Here is an 18,800-nt window from a genome sequence, read left to right as displayed (position 1 = left end):
AAATCTAACATTTGTAAAATCTATAACCTAAACCAGAATTGTAGAAAGGAACAGATCATGGATTGCTCTTTCCTTGCCCTCATCTGGACTCTCCATTTAATTAACTTCTTTCTTCAAGAACAATGCTCAAAACTGAAATCTAAGTTTTACCAGGGATAAGTGAAAAAGGATTACTTTATGTATGTTAGGGGATCTACCATATACTGCAAATCCTGCATGGTGGCTGCATTTTTCTGGTGGACCAGCATGGTCCTGACTTAGCACCTGTAGCTCTCAATGTTTCCTGCAGAGATAACTCTGTAGCTAGCTCTTCCCTGGCCTCCACCTATGGAACCTCTTTCCCATGTATGGTACCTTCCTATTGTTCTTTGGGGAAAAGAGAAAAAAGACAGGGAACTAAACCAGTAATGAAGGACATTCAATTTAACCTTCTGCACCCCCATTTCTCTTTAAAAAAATACCAAACAACTCTGAGAGACCTATCTTGTCAAGGCAGGACACTTATGTTCAAGACATTGACTCACGCTAATCTACCTTAAAACCAGATTGCTGCAAGGTGAAAGCTGCGTAAAAATCCTGTCTGTGCTGAACCGGTACTCCTGTGACCCTTCACATATGTACCACTGTTCAAGTCAGAGACCAAGACTAGACCCAGCAGCACATAGGCACCATCAGGAGTTTAGAAATTCAGGGGATCTACTCCAAACCTCATGACTCAATGGGTGGGTCTCCCTTACCCTTTTGTGCCTTTGGTTTCTGTATGTATTGTTTTAGCTTGATTTTACCTCCATTTTCCTTTGTATATTTCATCCATGCAGTAAGTAAAAGAGTGAACCTTGCCATCAAATATCGTTATGTCATGCTTTTATAAATTCATATTAAACTTCCCCTATTCATTACTACTGTAAAACTATTCACTTTTGATGGTGATTCTTTGAGCAACCCCTAAACTGCTCAATTTTCTGTCAAAAATATTTTTTTGTGATAAAACCCAATTTGGCAGCTGAATAAAACAGTCATGTTCACCTGTTTCTTTGATGTAGACACTACTGCTAATTGCAAACCAGAGCAAGGAGCTAGTTTCTTGAAACACACAGTCATAGCCATGGAAAATAAGTATGCTTCCAATTTTTTAACAGCCAAATGATAATGAAATTAAGATTTCTCTTTATCACAACTGACTTCAAATCTCTCCCAACGCTGTTCTTATTACTTTGAAAAAGCACACGGAAAAAGCACGCAAGTGTACTTTATTATTTAATAGAAAAACTGTACTGCCAACAGTACACTGGTTTCTTAAATAGCTATAAAGTGCTATTCTAAGAATTAATTTTGCAATTAAGGAGTATAAACCTAAGTCATCATTGAAAAGGCATTTTTCTACACACTCAGACCAGTGTGTAGGTCTAAGAATTAATTTTGCAACAAAAGAGTATAAAACCAAGTCATAATTTAGTTATTATATCTAGTTATCTCAAGATGTACACATCAAAAGAAGCAGCACCACAGCTTAATGAGGAACAAATCCCATCCATAATTTAAACAGCTAGGAGCCAGTCATTTCATATAAAAAATATGAATACTTCTAGCAGTACCATGCTTATTAATACACTTCAGAAAAACTTAAGTAATCCAACCAAGTGCACCCCATTTTGTTTCCTCATACTCATTGCCTGATCATGCTATCTTGCAGAGTTCTTTGTAACTTAGCTATGTTGGCATCCAAAGCTGCTAAGCTATTCTTAAAGTCCTCTTCATCTCGAGAAGTAAAAGTTGAGTAAGAGGATGCACTCCACTCAGACTTCCCAGATATATCAAATGACATGGAACTGAAATCAGGTATTTCACTGCCTTTTTTCTGAGATATCTCCTTCAGAAATAGCATTGGTATGCAAGGGTATCTACCAGGCTGAGTTTGGTCTGGTTTATCTGTGAAGTCTTTCACAGCTCCATTTGCAATGCCTGTTGGCCTCATCTGGACTTTTTCCCCTTCTGGCTTCACTTTATCCCCTGTAACTTCAAACAGGTTTTCCATAGTCTTTTTCATGTTGTACCCAGCGCTTAATTTATCCAGAACAGTTGGATCCTTTGAGATCTCACATCCATTCTGCGGCACAGAGTTAGAAACCTCACAGTGGTAGTCCAACATCTTAGAAGACCCTCTACTTTGGGGTTGCACACCAGTTCTTTCGGAGGTTGGCTGTTTTATAGAGGCACCGCTAGTCAATGCAATATAAACAGTCTCGTCCAACCTGTTTTGGTCATCTAGTAAAGTTCCAGAATCACTGGCTGTTTTTGCATCTTGCTTCAGTGAGGTTCGTTGTGTTCTGGGAGTTGATGCTCCTTCTTCTGAGAATGCACTGTTTATTTTATTTCCTTCCACAGCAAACTTCCCACAGGCCAGATTTTGCATTTCTAATTCTCCAATTTTATTTGAGAATTGAGGTTCTGTATCTGTCAAAATATGATCCATTTCCAATTTTTTAAGATAAGTGATTATTGAAGTACTTCCAGGAAATGGATCAGGTTGCATCTGCTTTTCGTAGTCTTCCAAAAGGGACTGTGAGAGACCTTTTTCAGGTTTGGGTCTAATGTTGTCTGCTGTAAGGTCAGACAGAAGTTTGGCCATACTGCCCTGCAAAGTTCTGTTAAGATAAGATCAATTAATCAGATTTAAAGATAGTCACTAAAAGAAAAAAAAATATTTTAAAGCTTTTATATAACACCAAAAGTTTAGATTTATCAGACTGCAGCAAAGCTAAAATTCTGTTGCTACGCATTATAAAATGTAGCATAAATGCAGTGCGCGACCAAATTCAAAGTTTCTTCATTTTTTTTCTGCAGCTCATCTCAATGTGCCTGTAAAGTAACCAAAAACAGCACAACCCAATGATGCTCTTGGTTTACCTGCTTTGAGTACTACAAAATGAAACAAACTGGTATCAATAAACTGTTACAAAGCATATAGAAACTGTTATCAAAATCAGTAAGAACGTTTTTCTGAATTATGCTTCCCACTACACCTAAATTAATAAATAAATTCTTCTAATTTTCTGCTTTGTACGTCAAAAGACATGAATGCTTAAATGCTTATGTATATAGTATATACATATACACTTAATAAGACATCACTATACTACCATCTGGTGGTCAGTGTAGTAATCACAGAAGTGTGTGATGTGTCTGAAGCTCTATTACAGGATCTCAAGTGTTGATTAAAAAAATATTCTGCCATTCCAATCAGTATCAACAATAAAAAAAGACAGAGAAACAGTTTAACTTCCTGTGCACATCAGGTCCAAACACGATGTGTGTGGGGGAAGGGGTGGGGGAAAGAAATGGAAACAAAACGCCTGTCAATACCTGGTTAATTCACGCAGTCTGTTAACTTCTGCATCACGCTGACGTAACGTTATACCCAAAATCTTATTTTCTTTCTCTGAAGCTTCTAGCTTAAACTGAAAGCTCTTCACGTTTGCTAGTGCCTCCTCCAGTTCTAAAATACCAAGAAGAATTTTCCTTATTATTTAAGTTTTAAAACACTAAATGAAGAATAAACAAATTCAAAACACGTACCAATCTTGAGCCTGGTAGAATGAATGTCATAATGTTGTTTGTTTTCAAGCAATTCTACTTCTTTATCTTGAATTTTTTTTGCAAGACGTTTATTTTCCTCTTTCTGACTTTCTATTATTTTAAATAGTTCTTCATTTTTAGCTTGTAGTGACTCAAGGCCTTTCAGAGATTCTTTCAATTGACTCTGGAGCATCATATTCAAGGACTGCAAAGAAACTACTACCAAAAATAAAACAAAGTTTGTTTTGTGTGGTACAGTTTGAATTTCTAAATCTGAATTTTAAAATAATTTTGGTAATATGAATTTTGTTTACAGATAGAAGTTTTTTTTTGAGGCAGCAGGATAAAAGTAAAGCTTTCTTCTTAATTATCTGTCATATTCATTTTAACAGGAACAAAAGGAAAGATAATCTGCTCAGCAGCTGAAGAGCTGAGTCTCACTATGTGGAGTCTAAAGAGGCACAACAATACATGCAAGTGCAGTCATCTGGTTAGAACCACAACACTTAGTTCAGTTACCACTAAAGGGAACAAGACGTACTGTTATTTTTTATTTATATATATATCCTTATATATATATGTCTCTCTATATATATATATCTAAACAAAGCTTTAACAAAAATGCCCCTAACAAGCATCATCTTCTATTAGTACCTTACATTCATAGTTGCAGCTCTGTCCAAATGTCTTCTCACTTCTTTCTCGTTCCCCAAGTTGCTGGTTTAACATTCTGAGCCTCCTATATATGAATTGTGAAAAAGCACAAATTTAGAGAGTTCAGAATAAGTTCAAAACTGCTGCATTTTAACATCAGTTTGGTAAGAAGTTGCTATTGAGAATTAAATGTCACAATGTTTCAGAAATATAAAAAAGTTTTAATAATGCATTTTTCTTACATTCCCATATTTCTTCAACAAAAAAGACCCTTTAGAAGTTCTGGTAAATGTCTTTCTGTTCTTAAACAAAATGCTACCCAGTTATGTATTTGCGAGCTCCCCTGAGAGACATTTTTGCCTTTGAGAATCCACTACAAAAAGAATATAAGCAGGCTAACTATCTTGCTACTGTAGTTTTCAGAGAGAATGATACGTTGATCTCACCCAGACAAAGACCCAATAACAATGTAACTGATGCTACTAAAACATCAGTATTAACCAAAGTCTTGGTTAATACTTGGTGAATTATCTAAACAATACAACCTTACCAACACACTTTCTAGTATATAAATACTGCACAGACAAGAATGAAAGTGCTGTAACACACACAACAATAAAATATTCAATTTAGAATACCAGTTAGACACTTCAGGTGCATTTGCAGTGAATATAGAATCCTTGACAAGTTACTAACCTACGCAGCTGTGCATTTTCACTCCTGAGAGGCTGTAAAGCTAGTGCTATTTCAGCTTGCACATTTGTACTTCCCACTACAGCTGGGAGCAATGATACACAGTCTTCAATTTCACTCATCAACCTTAACATTTCCAAATCATCTGCAAGAGGTGAGGGGAAATAAAAGACATATAAGCCTGTAATATGACAATAATATTTTATGTAAGACTAAGCAGTCTATAAAGTGATATACAGTATCAACTTTTTTTCCATGAGTACCTCCTCTTTAACTATATTTGTTTATGTACAATTGTTAAGCTTGACTATGAAAACTATGCTTTAGGTTCTGGATAAATCACAGCCCACCACCTCTCTGACCAACTTGGTGGGACGGCTGTTGCAATCTGTCTACACTGCTCCCTTTCTCAGGGGAGAACAGTGTATACGAAAACAAAAACTTTCTTTACGCTAGATGTTACGAAAACGTTAAAATACTCCAAAAATAATTCCATACTTATCCAGAGTGAAATACAAAGCTATAGCAGCTGTGGAAAACCACTGTAAGATGTCACATATCAGACATGTAACGTTTCCAAAAACTGAAAGGCTCATTCAACACAGCTCATGTTATTTTTATGTAATCAATCTACTACATAATGACAGTGTCCTCACCCTGATCTGTTATCAGTGCTCTGAGCTCTCCCAGGAGGTATTTTACAGTCTTAACTTGATGGGCTGTTTCTTCTGGACTTTCTTCTCTACATTTTGGAACTTCATTCATAGAACTTGTCTTGCAGCTTGCATCTCTCACTGGGGCTACATCAAGTACATGCAACTCATCTTCTTTGTTGACCATGTCCTCACTGTGTTCTTCAGAAGTATCCTCCTCCTCGTTACTTGAAGCATTACATTTTGCTGGACAATGACAATGGCACTTCTGTTCAGTCCTGCCATTCATCACTTCATGTGATTGTAACAGGGCCAGGTGAGCTTGTATGCATCGAATCAAATCTACTTCTTTCATCTGTTGTTTGTGGTTTGGGATCATCTCTCCACCAGAAGATGATGGTATCCGTGCAGGCACTGTAGAGTTACTTGATACAACTGATGCTATACAAGGGATCACACTAGGGTGAACACTAGCAGTCTGTATTTGCACAGCAGTAGTAGAAGCAGCAGAAACTACTGGGCAAACCACAGGTCCTCCCATCTTTGGAATACATTCATTGCCACTGTCTACAGGGACATCCTACATAAAGAATATTTCTATTAAAATAATTGACATGATTCTTTTTAAAAACTTAAAAAAAACCAAAACAAAACACTACCTTTGACTCCACAGTCTTGATCAATTCTTTGCAAATTATAAAAGCAACTACAACTCATTCATTGCATAATTTCCCAGTATATTAAGGAGTAATTAAATTGCAAATCTAGTTTAATAACCTTTATCTTAAATATTACTGGCAACATTAAAGCACAATTCTTTTACAGCTGTTCTGTAAAGACAAAGCCTCAGCAGTGTTTTGTTGATCTTTTTTCATTATGAACACTCATTTCTTCAATCAAAGCAGAACACAGAAGAAATAAAAGACAACACTGTTACCTTTCAACATTTTAATTAGATGAACTTCTTAAAAGTCACGAACAGCACTAGCTATACATCAACTGCCTGCAGATGGAAGGTAAGCCTACAGTCTTACAGTTTCAAGGTGCAAGCCCTTTACCACATTTCCCAAGGTGGTAGTTGGTACTCTCCATTAGCTCTATGCTATACCCTGAAATGTACAAGTATTTTAAAATGATACTCTAAGATATTACAGTGTCTGAAGAAATAATCAATTTGATTATCGGCAGGGAAAAGCTACATATGAAACATGATTTCTCTTCTTAGGATTTGGTTAATAATACTAAATATGCATTACTGAGAATTATTAACAGTAATGAATTACTTCCTGCACCTTCCATGTTTGGTGTCCATTACAGAATTCACCACAAAGAAACAATCAGTCACTTGGAATGCCTCTACTTTCATTTTTTGTTGTCTATATAAAATGATTTTAAATAGCAGTATTTTCTCTCATTATTTATTCAGTTCATCACTAGAGGTTGAAATATGCAAATATTTTCTTTAAGGAAAATTATTACATACACCCAAGAAAACCCATGCACTTCATTGCATGCATAAATAAATAGGCAGTGCTAATTTTAAATGCTTACTAATAGTCAGAACCGAGCTTTTACTTACTGACTGAGTAGATAAAGGATGAGCTGAATGCTGAAGGGTCAGACCTGACATGCAAGTAGGTAATTGATAATTAAAAGCTGTAGCATTTTGACATCCTAAAAGGAAATGACACTCTATCAGGGCAATTTTTGGCAAAATTTATACAGTAAAATAGAGGGCTCTACATTCATAGTTCTACTAACCGTGATTTGAGGTAGGAAAAGGAGTCACAGGAGGAGTTTTGTTACTGTTGTGTGGTGGTTGGCCAGTTATCAGAGACATCTGAGTTTGCACATGCTCATACAGTTTCTGATGTGACACAGGAGAGTGTTGACTGCAAGGCGAGTGAACTGGTTGAACCATCTGGTTCTTTGCTGCACTGGGAAGTTCTCTCTCAGTAGAAGGTGTGGTGGATGAGGCAAGTTTTCTATTTGATATTGGCACTATAGAGAAAGAAAGAACAAAAAAACCCAACAAAAGAAATGAGGTGGAAAGAGAGAGAAATGCTAAGAAAAATTGAAATATTTCAACTGAGAGCAACCTGACCTGCAGCACTGCATCTACCTTTCTATTTAAACACTCTGGCCACTAAACCATTTGAGTTCTTACTATTTATTGCAACACTTCCCTGCTTCCAGAGACTGATCTTTGAGAAAAGCCTGCTGGACACCTAACTCCAAGACAGTTTAGTCTCTGTTTGGGATACACAGCTATAAGAACTCTAATGCTTCACTGTCCAAAGGAAAAGGACATGGGTATTATCATTCTCCTCTACACTTCTACCAGCTAAACTTGATGATGTTGGTGTTTGTAAACATACTCAATTTTCTTCCCTGTAAATGAAGATCAAACATTTGTGAATTTTAGTAACTGCTCAGTAAACATTTAAGGTTTCTAAAAGGCAATGAGTAATACTACATCCCTTTGTAGATTCATCCATGGATCATCCTATAACAAATGACAACAATTACCTGAAGTCTTGTTCTTGAGATGCAACTTGAAAAGTCTCTCAATGTTGTCTGAGAAAAAAGCAAGCCCAAGAAAGCCCACTTACCAATGTCTTTTCGGATGTGGGCAGAAGTAATGGGTTTTTTCAACCCTTTCTTCTTGGAAGTATTTCCTTTAGTTAGCAAAGGCTTGGAAGTAATTTTCATGGAAGTTCTTTTCCCAGCTTGTTTATGCATAGTCTCCCTTCCTAATATTAGTTGAAAGAAAACTAGTCAACAAATCAAAACAGTCTTACAAAAAATAAAAATGTAGCAATTTTTCAATAGGTACAACCTGTAGCCTCGCTTTGTAAGATATTCTTCAGTAAGGCTGCACAATGATCCAGTCCATTATGAATAGTATCAACCTGCACAAAGAATACTGCAGTCAGAAAAGAAGTACCACTGTTTTCTTTCAGTAAACTAAGATACTATTTTAGAGGGAAGTGCTCCCCACATTGTCACCTGAAAAAGAACAACTGATAACCAGCAAAAATGTGTCATGTTCCATGGGTTATTTTTTCATTACAAAAAAGTTTACAAACACACAAATTTTGCAAAATAACTGAACTGTGTTTCTGCACACATGACTATTTGCTAGATTTCATGCTTTGGTAACTGATTGTATATGGTTTTATTCTAATTTCCATGTACAGTTAAGCTATTATCTACAGCCTATTTCTATTTGGGAGATAATTGACTTAACACTACACAAAAACCAGCACTGCATCACTTACTCCCTACAACTCACTCTTTTCAGCACAAAACCTAAGAAATGTATTTCTGTTTATATTTCTGCCAGGGCCAGCCCTTGCCTGTAAACAGTGTATTTGCAAAATATATCCTGTGCCTTAATGAGATTTGTCAGAGTCAAATTCACTGCACACAAAGCTAACTTGCTTGTATCTGCAAGATGCAGTGTAGAGATGGCTCTTGCTTAACATTGCAGGAACTATTTCTAGTACAGATGCAGTATATCTAAATTAACCTATTTTCTTTCTATTAGTCAAAGTATCCTGATTTCTCTTCTCTTTAAATAACAGAGATGACAGTATTAAAAAGTCAGGTAATTACCTGATTGCCAAAGTCAGTGGAATAGAGAGTGTATCCAGAATCCACGTTAGAATAACTTCCTTTTCTTAAGCCACACCTGAAAAAGTCAAATGCAGTGTTTATACCACCTCCTTAATATACAAAGTAACAAATTTACGTTATTCAATAATACAAGGTAAAGTAAACTAATTTTATCTAGAAACAAAACAACTTTCTGAACACTCTGTATTGCTGCAACAAACATTTAGCCAATATTAACAGTTTATGTCAAATGGGAATTCAGCCTTAACAGTCTAATGTATGGCTAACAAGTATAGATAATACAATCTTTTATAAATAAAATATGCAGAGAAAGTCAACCCTGTGTTTCTACAGACAAAATTTCTACTCAGTTTGCCTTCTTATGAGCTGCTTAGAACCCGGCCGTACTGTCTCGCCACTGAAAACATGTTCTGACATATACAAAGAATTTCTGGCTAGTTGTGAGCTATGATAAGGTTCCCAAACACCCAAACATATGCTGTCTTAGCACTCATGATTAAGTTCTTACTGTTTTCTTCCATTTGCTAATTTAGCTGCTCCTGTTAGCCTTCCAGAAGACAGTACCTGTTGATTATAGAAACGTACTCTGATTTTCATAAAGTACTTTCACAGAATAATTGAAGACTACCACTACCCACCAATTCCAAGAACTTTTGCCAAGGCAGATCAGTTAAAGACAACTTACTCATCTCAGACCAAGGAGGGAGCCCACTGATAGAGTTACAGACTGAATCTTGTAGTTTTCTTTTCACAAAACATACATTTACAGCATGAAGATTTAGTAACTGCCACAGCATTCTACAGATATGCTAAATCACTTAACTACAAGGCCAAGGGCTGGCACACAAACATACATTCCAGACTGAAACTGAGCTCGATGAATATACACCTGAACTTTGGGGCATTTAAGCATGAACTACGGTGCCAGCACAAACCTCGGGCACACCAAGTCCGAAGAACCCCCGAGCAGTGAGCTCGCTGCGGCACACACAAACCCGCTGAGCCCTGAGGAAACGCTGTTGGGCTCAGCCCAGGGAAGCAAAGACAGTGCCGGAGGGCCCCACTGCCCCCGCAGCAGTCTTTACGCCGATTGCGAGCCCCGCAGCCGGCGGGGACACCTCTCGCCCCGCTCCGAGCGAACAAGGAGTGTAACGAGGCCGCTGAGGAGAGGCCAAGCCCGGAGACTGACCCCAACCCGCCCACATGCACACACCTTACAGGACCGAGGGCCGCTCGCCATAACCTCAGCACCGACCGATGTGGAGGCGGAACCACCCACCGCCCCGCCCACACGCCGGCCAATCCCGAGCCTGCCTGGCTAACGGCCGTTGCAGAGGGGCGGGGCTAACACCTCCCTGGCCTGTCCTGCTCGGCGGCTCCTCCCTGCGCGCCGGCGGCAGATGGCGCGGGAAGGGGAAGGAGCTGTGTTAAGGAGCGCGGTCGGGGATTGGCGAAGAATGAGCGAGGAGGAGCCAATCGGAGGAGAGAATAGGGAGTGGGCGGGGGTCAGGCGCGCTGTGTGGGTGGCAGTCGCTGCGGGGCAGGCGGTTCGTCCCACAGAGTCAGGGCATCATCTAGATTGGAAAAGGCATTTAAGATCATCAAGTCCAACCTTTACCCCAGGACAACTAAACCGGATCCCTGAGGGCCTCATCTACAGGGTTTTTGAACACTTCCAGAGATGGTGATTCCACCACTGCTCTGGGCAGCCTGTTCCAATGCCTGATAATGCTTTCTGTGAAGAAATATTTCCTAACACCCGATATAAACCTCCCCTGGTGCAGATTGAGGCCGTTACCTCTTGTCCTATGATTTGATACTTGAGAGAAGAGACCGACCCCACCTCACTACATCCTCCTTTCAGGTAGTTGTAGAGAACAATAAGGTCCTCCCTGAGCCTTCCCTTTTCCAGGCTGAACACCCCAAGGTCCCTCAGCTGTCCCTCATAAGACTTACTCTCCAGACACTTCACTGGTTTCATTGACCTTTTCTGGATCTGCTCCAGCACCTCGGTGTCTCTCTTGCAGTGAGAGGCCCAGAACTGAACACAGTATTCTAGGTATGGCCCCACAAGTGCCAGGTACAGGGGGATTCAGGACTCAGCTTTCCTGCCTTGTCCCTGCTGAGCAGCCCGTCACCTGCCCCTCCATAAGGCAAAAAGTCACCTCCCATAGCTGGGTCTTCCCCTCCCAGTGCTGTCCTCCCAAGGCATGCTCTCTGGTGCATTATGGATCTTTTGTGAACAAGGCCTGTGGGGCAGAGGTTCTGTGCACTCATAAAATAAAATACATGAAAAGTGGGCTGTGCAGGTGGGTGGGCTGCCCTGAAGGAAAAGTAGGGCATCACAAGGGATGCTGCTGATAAAACTACCTCAGGGCCTCTGCTTGCTTGTACAGTTCATGTCTTGCAAGCTAAAAGCAGGCTGGTAGCAAGTCAAAGGGAACTGTGGATACTTTGTGTACAGGCTAAACCTGGCAGTCCCATATTCTCCACTCTGGCTTTCAGCTAGTGTTAAATGTTCTCTGGCAATCCCTCAAAACACCAGTGTACATGGATTATAAAGGATAGTGCCTCAGGTTTCACACACACACAGAGTGGCATATTAGTATTCTGTGTACCTTAATTTTTATTAGCTGAATAAATAGACCTTCTGAAAACATATCATTGAAAGCAATTACATTTACTCAGGCTGAAATTGTGGTTATATTACTGTGTTATTAAGAGTGCTATAGCAGAAGTGCCTATAAATATTCAACATCTGTGCTCTCCCAATGTGTAAATTGTATTGTTATTAGGTATTACTGTGTTAACATTTGCACTAAAACTATGCTCAACTTGAATTGAAATTATATTATGAAGATATTTATTTGGGAAAAAAACCCCAACCCAACCCAACCCAACCGAACAACAACAACAAACCATCAATAACAAAACAAAACAAAACAAACCAAACCAAACCAAAACAAAAAAGCCTCAAACAACAGAAGGGTTTTCTGGCAAGAATTTAGAGACTGCTTCATTTTTTCTCTTTGAAAAAATTTAAATAAGATCACTATAATAGAAGAACAGCTGAATTCTGTTCCTTAAAGGACATCTAGTTCTTTAGAATGACTTTAAACATCATCTACTTCCAACACCTCTGCCATGAGCAGGGACACCTTCCACTAGACCCGCTTGCTCTAGGCCTTGTCTAGCCTGGCCTTGAACACTACCAGGGATGGAGCATTCACAGCTTCTGTGGGCAACCTGTTTCAGTGTCTCACCACTCTCACAGTAAAGAACTTCTTTACATCTAACCTAAATCTGCCCTGTTTAAGTTTGAACCCTTCCTGAAGGATGGAATATAAACTAGAAAAATGGAACAAGATGAAAAGAGCTCAGAAAGATGTGTGTCAACTATCAAACCAGTGTCAGAACCATTGATAGACTTTCTCCTGAAGGGGGCTTATGGAAGTTTATGGGTAAATTGAACTCATAGATGTAAGTGAAATAGATGTAAGTGCAGTAATTTAAACAGTCAAGGAAGAATTCTGCCAAGTTGTTTAGCAACAAGTGAATATAAAGAACACTGTCCCTCCCAAAACACAATCCCATCCTTTCATTTAACATGTTTGAGGACACAATAGAGAAACACTTCAGTTTTTCATCAAAAGGAAAATTAATAGAGAAGGCAATCAAGTTCCATTCTTGTCAACTGAACCATATTGAAACTATAAATGAAATATCAAGATTGCCTTATAAATAAATCAAGAAAATGCAACTATAAAGACAAAAAAAAAAAAAAAAGCTTGAATAATTGAAATTCTCATGAGGTCACTGACCTCCAAACGGTCAGTCTTTCAAGAAAAGTACAAGCTGTCAAGAGATAAAACAGAGTTATCAGAAGAGCTAGATATTTTTTCTGACTGACACTGGCATTCTTCATTGATACAGTGTGGTGAGTTACTGATTATCTCTGGAACTGTCTGGTTGTTATGGTAAAATTGTGATTAAAAAAAAGCTTATTCTTTGTCTTACAAACTGAAGTGCTTCAAAGCCATGTGCTGTATTCATACATATTATTATATTGTTATTCATACTCATGATCAAGCTTGTTTCAGAGAGAAAATGAAATTCTATTTAATTTCATTGTATTTTGTTGAAAGAATTTCATCTTTTCTTTCTGTTTGACAGACAATTAACATTCCCCAAACATTTCCAGGGACATGGTTTTGGATGTGTCTGAGGCCAGGTTTGCTCTGCCTTTGGGAAAGCAAACTGTGGCCATCTTCTGGGTTCCAACACTATCTGGTGTAGAAATAATGCTAAAGGCCAAAGAAACCCAAAACAAGCCAACCAGCCAACCAACCAACCAAACAAACAAAAAGCTTGGCAAATGCAACATAAATGGAAGTTTCATGATAAGCAGAATTGTACTGAATATATGAAGGAAAGTTCTTGTATTTCCATGATTTATCTCAAATTTGATGTTGTGCCATATCTAAAGAATTAGTTTATGTAAAGAAATAAGGATTACACTGTTGTTAGTGATGAAGAATAATAAAGTATTTTTATAACTACCATACAATGATGTCCAAGTAGTGGAACAGAACAAAGTGTGAAGTGGGATTTGATACCTTAACACAAGTCATCATGCATTGGACCATCCATGCTGAAAAAAAATATTACAAGCTAACTGAATATTAGCTAACTGTGACAGAACATGCTCTCCCTACCAGAAAGTGGTTAAAAAATTGGACATAATTTAGACGATAAAGACAGGACCAGTGCAATGCAGGACAAAAAAACACATGTGGAGAAAAAGGCTCAAATCAGTAACCAGAAAAAAACCTGCCTGAATGGTGAATAATTAAAACATATATGTAGTTGTATTTGCAGTCTTAGTGCTTGAGGATCTGTTCGTGTTGCGTGAAGCATCATTGAAAATAACGAAAAGCTTATTCTTACCCTACATAATTTCCATTTTAAGTTAAAATACCAGTATGATACAGCAAACTTTATACAAGACTGATATGCTTAATAATGACAAAGAAATAAATATGCTTGGAACATAGCTTTTGAGGACCAAAGATTTTTGGGGAGATGATTCTCAGATGAAGTATAAAAAGGTCTTTTGTTTCAGGAGGAGAGAAAACAAACGAAAGGAGGCTAATAAAGGCAAGAGAAGACAGTTGCCAAACAATCCAGTTTCATCAGAAAATGGGGCTTTTTCACTGCCTATTAGGAAAACCAAGTCATGTTTTCATTCAGTGTAAGTTCTGGAAGTCCTCTGCTACCAGTACTAATAAGGTCTACTGTTTTAATTAAGTACTAACTAAGCATGCTCAAGCACTAGCACAAAATAGTATTCAGCTTTCCTCTGAATGAGTTATAACCAAACATTTGTGTTGTCTTAACAAGGGAGTATTTCACAAAATAAGGCTCTTTTTGTGAGACAAGTGGACCAAGAATATCAATGATAACTGACTATTTTGGTAGATGCCCAGACCCCTGTAAATGTAAAGTTAAGGAATAAAGCTACAATTTAGCTAATGGAAAAAGAATGAACAGCTTTTTTATCTACCCACCTATCCTTCAGTCTATGTATAACAAACAGAAAGGGGAGATGAATAGCACTGATTATGTACTTAAGAAGACAACCTACAGAAACCAAGTACTTCATTTGTCAAAGACAAGCTTAAGGGATGTCTTGATCACAGTAAAAATACTGTTAGAGGAAGCAGAAAGTTAGTAGAGAACTTTTCAGTTTGATAGGCAAAGATATAATGAGGAGATTAAGCTGGATACTATGGACCTTAGAACTCTGATGCAATTATAAAATATATTTGAAAATAATGTACAGAGTGTTCTACTAGATTTTCAATGTCTCAGTCACAGATAGGCTTTAATTCATACGTATTGAAAGCTACAGCATGGAAGACCTGTGTTCTCTGTGGTTCAGAAGGCTTGCCATCAAATTTTGATTTTGTGATGTATTTGGAATGAATAGGTATATAAGCCATGAATGTCTTATTCCTAATGCATAAATATAATGGGAAAAGTCAAAACCACTTAGCTATGGTTTGCCTGTCCACATTTAAGTGAAGAATTCATGCAGAGCATTTTAAATGCTCTTTACCTTGAGAAGCTCTCACAAGGATGAGATTGTAAGGGTATTGATTTATGACTTGTAGGAAACATCACTAAGATTCAGGTTGTTTTGACCTTTCTGAGCTGCTGACAGTTTAAATCGCAATCCAGAGTTTCCAGAAAGCTGGCGAAATTACTCTGCGCAACTCTGCGCCTGAGCCTTGACTCCCACAAGATGGCGCCACATGAACGTAAAATAGTAAGCACTGCCTTTAAACCAAAAAGTGACGCGTTATTTCCGTAAGGTAAATCGATGAGTATATTTGCTTAAGTAACATTAGGACAATGCCGTTGCTATTTCTTGGAATCTTTGTCAAAACGTCTTTCAAGCAATCCTACTGGTGCAATTAATGTTTTATTGGTGAAAGTGTGTGAAAATAGTAATTTTGGGCTAAATCTTCATGACTCTATTTGTTTATTGCTCTACTAAGTATAAAATCTACTTTAAAAACACAAATACTAGTTTCACAGTATGCAAGCTTAATAGCAGATCTAGAATCTGATGGCTTTAGGGGAAGAGCAAACTTTAACAACAGATTACTTTCTCAAACCATTTCTCTTTTTTATTCTAAGTTAGAAAAAGAAATTAATCATGAGAATAACAGCAAATAACATATTTAAGATAATTGTCTCTAATTAGAGGGTTTGTCCAGATTTCTCATGAGGCAGGTTTTGCAATTAATACTAGCGGTGAGGGTATTGAAGACAAGGGTTCAATGAAGTTTGTCCCACCAAGGTTAAATCATGTATCTCTTGTTGTTTTAGGAGTAGATTCATAGATAAGCAAGTTATGACATCTGAGAGACTTTTAAAATAAAAATATACTTCTATTACAAACAGCCAATAGAGCTTTATCCGCAAATTTCTGCTTGAAGTTTGAAGTTTCATTTGAGCTGTGCTAGATCAGATGATCCCAGAAGGTCCCTTCAAAGCTAAGTGATTATGTGATTGTGATTTGGAACTTTTTTTTTTTTTACTTCTTTTTTCTTCAAGCCCATTCTTGATTACCCCAGTGTAATCTATTGCCTCACTCACATCCATGGCCTAATCATATCTGCATTAAAGCTTTCAGCTAGAAAATACAGTTGATTATATCAATATAATAACAGTGTTGTAACCAGCCAGTGCTCTGGTAACCCTCCAGACAGCCCCACATATGCATTGTGGAACTATGCAGTCTTCAGTATGTAAACATTTGCCCAGCACTGGTATTTAGGATGAGAGAAAGAAGTTCTCTCCTAAGATCTGCAAGTGAATCAATCATACCTATACATCTAACTAGTCACATCAGCTCAGTAACCTGGTTGTCATCCACTGACAATAGAAAATCACAAATCCATTTTCCTTTCTCTATTAAATGGCTAAAAGAATTGAAGAAACAACCCATTGAAGTACTATGAGAAGTATCTAGGTAATTTTCTGAAACCATAGTGAAATCTGTGACTTTATTTGCTGTGTTCTCAGCATTAACTGATGGGCTTTTACATTCCAGTTTCTTGAGGTTATGTGGGAAGACTGCAATCTATCAGTTGCCATTAGGTCCAAAACCACTACCTGCCATTTGGTTTGCTTTGTAACTGAAAACACATGTTACGGTACAAGGTTTCCCTCATATTCTTGGGTTTCTTTGACAGAGATTGTCTGAATATAAGGTAGTGGTGAAAAGATGCTGATCTGTTTCCTCTGACACAAGAAGTTTGCTCCAGTCTTCTACATTAACTGTACAAAATCAGCATAAATGAGGAATAGCAGGACAGAACCAGGATACTTTTAATCAGTCATATCTGCTGAGTGATGGGGGAAACAAAGGAACTCTTCAGGGCTTATCCTCACAGCTACAGCATAGCGCTGTAGAAATAGCTTTAGCAAATTGTTAGATTAATCTTACAACCTTCCTTTGTTCCTGTCTCTCCAGCTGTCTGTCCCAGCACTTAATCTGTTGTGAATTGTGTGGAAAGGAAGAAGCTGGAAAAGAGCCTACTGCAAATATTCTTGCTGCATTGATCCCTGAAAGAATATAGTTAAAGTAATTCCCTTATTCCTAAAAAAAGATTTTCCCCTGAGTTTAAAAGCAACAGCTGGGTTAGTGGTTAGCTGGTTAAAACGTGATTACTTGGTCTCCTTTTTCAACATAAACATTAACTCAGAATCAGAATATACAGCATATTTGTCCAAGACAACATGAAACTATGAATAAACTTACAACTCCAATGAGTTTACATGCCAGAGCTAAAAACTTCAGCCGCTCAATTTCTTCAGTAAAACGTCCAACATTCATTACACTTGCAAATAAGTCTTGTGGGAGATTCAGTGCCTCTCACATGTGAGCCAGTCCACCTACATGCATTATAGTTCCTCTTCCACCTGGCGACAAGCACATTAAAATGCATTACAGAACAGTGCGTACTATTTTGCTTTCATTCAGAGAAAGACAAAGTTTTCTGTAACCCAGTGTCACACCCAAAACACTTGAATTGGGCTTGATCTAGCCTTTTCTTTTTGAAGTATGCTGTGGTGACTAGGGTCTGGATAAATAGGGAGCATCAGTGATACTAGAGACTAACTGGATGAATGAAGCACAAGTTTTGTGGGTGCAGTTAAGAAAGATTATAGCAAAAACACTTCATAAGTAAAATGGAAGGAGAAAGTGGAAGCAATTACAAGTTACAAAAATACAGGTAAAATTAACAGTGTGACTACAGGAAAGAATTACTTCTGTAACATCTGGAAGGATGTCAATTTTGCAGAAGTGTAACCTAACTACAATTTTTAATTTGTTAGTGGATGTTTATGCATGCATATTCTTTCTTTGGCAACACTGGTATGACTTGGGTGAGCAAGTGATCTGAGTATGAAAACCATAAACCTTCAGGGCCAAAGGAAGCACAGCTAAAAAAATAACGTACTTTCTACGATATAGAAACAGCTAATACATTAGTATTCTCCATCCAGTATATTCATATTAACCATATAGAATATTTATGGACATAGGGGTTAAAGCAGGATATCCAAACTGAAAATGTAGTCAGTGTAACAATATTATTGAATAATAGATGAAATAAAAAAGCTATGGATGTAAATTATCAGTGTTTTATGTATTTGTCCAGAAGCAGGGAAGATATTTCTTGCTCTTTGATTCAGGACCTTTAAGAGCTCTGGTGTGATACCTTTCCCTTCTGCCCAAGGCACCCTTCCTGATTTCTGGGGGAACATCATCACAGCAGATGTACAATAAGATGCACAGTTCTATGGCATCAAACTTAAGATGTCTAAAGAAGCCAAGCTTAGGGGTCATCTGGTCTTTCCTTCTGCCCCAAGGCTGGATCAGAGATGTCTGAGCCCATCCTGCAAGGAATTTATCTAGCTTGCTTTTGAAGACCTTCAGCCTTTCCAGTGGGACAGGCCCTGGCTGGCAGGGTTGTGTGTGTTGCATGTGAGTCCTGGATTCCCACCCCT

At 38.0% G+C, this 18,800-nt stretch overlaps 1 protein-coding gene across 3 annotated transcripts; it reads right to left on the bottom strand.

Annotated features, from left to right (window-relative positions):
- Positions 1 to 1,244: 1,244 nt before the first annotated feature.
- Positions 1,245 to 10,497, bottom strand: CCDC14 (coiled-coil domain containing 14). 3 transcript variants are annotated; one of them, XM_065671417.1, is made up of 13 exons: positions 10,429 to 10,497; positions 9,724 to 9,779; positions 9,195 to 9,270; positions 8,416 to 8,488; positions 8,189 to 8,329; positions 7,338 to 7,577; positions 7,156 to 7,250; positions 5,580 to 6,156; positions 4,927 to 5,068; positions 4,236 to 4,315; positions 3,577 to 3,795; positions 3,364 to 3,496; positions 1,245 to 2,645 (listed from the first exon to the last, which is right to left on the bottom strand). In XM_065671417.1, the coding sequence occupies exons 1-13, from the start codon at positions 10,453 to 10,455 to the stop codon at positions 1,667 to 1,669; spliced, it is 2,838 nt and encodes a 945-aa protein (XP_065527489.1). In that variant the 5' UTR covers positions 10,456 to 10,497; the 3' UTR covers positions 1,245 to 1,666. The 3 variants fall into 3 exon arrangements, with proteins under 3 accessions (XP_065527489.1, XP_065527488.1, XP_065527487.1); XM_065671416.1 differs by lacking the exon at positions 10,429 to 10,497 and having other exon boundaries at positions 3,577 to 3,792; positions 9,724 to 10,125; XM_065671415.1 differs by lacking the exon at positions 10,429 to 10,497 and having other exon boundaries at positions 9,724 to 10,124.
- Positions 10,498 to 18,800: the final 8,303 nt, after the last annotated feature.

Source organism: Lathamus discolor, chromosome 3 (genome assembly GCF_037157495.1).
Source record: "Lathamus discolor isolate bLatDis1 chromosome 3, bLatDis1.hap1, whole genome shotgun sequence".
Classification (NCBI taxonomy): domain Eukaryota; kingdom Metazoa; phylum Chordata; class Aves; order Psittaciformes; family Psittacidae; genus Lathamus; species Lathamus discolor.
Note: the sequence above shows the minus strand (reverse complement) of the source record. Positions and strands in the feature narration are given on the sequence as shown.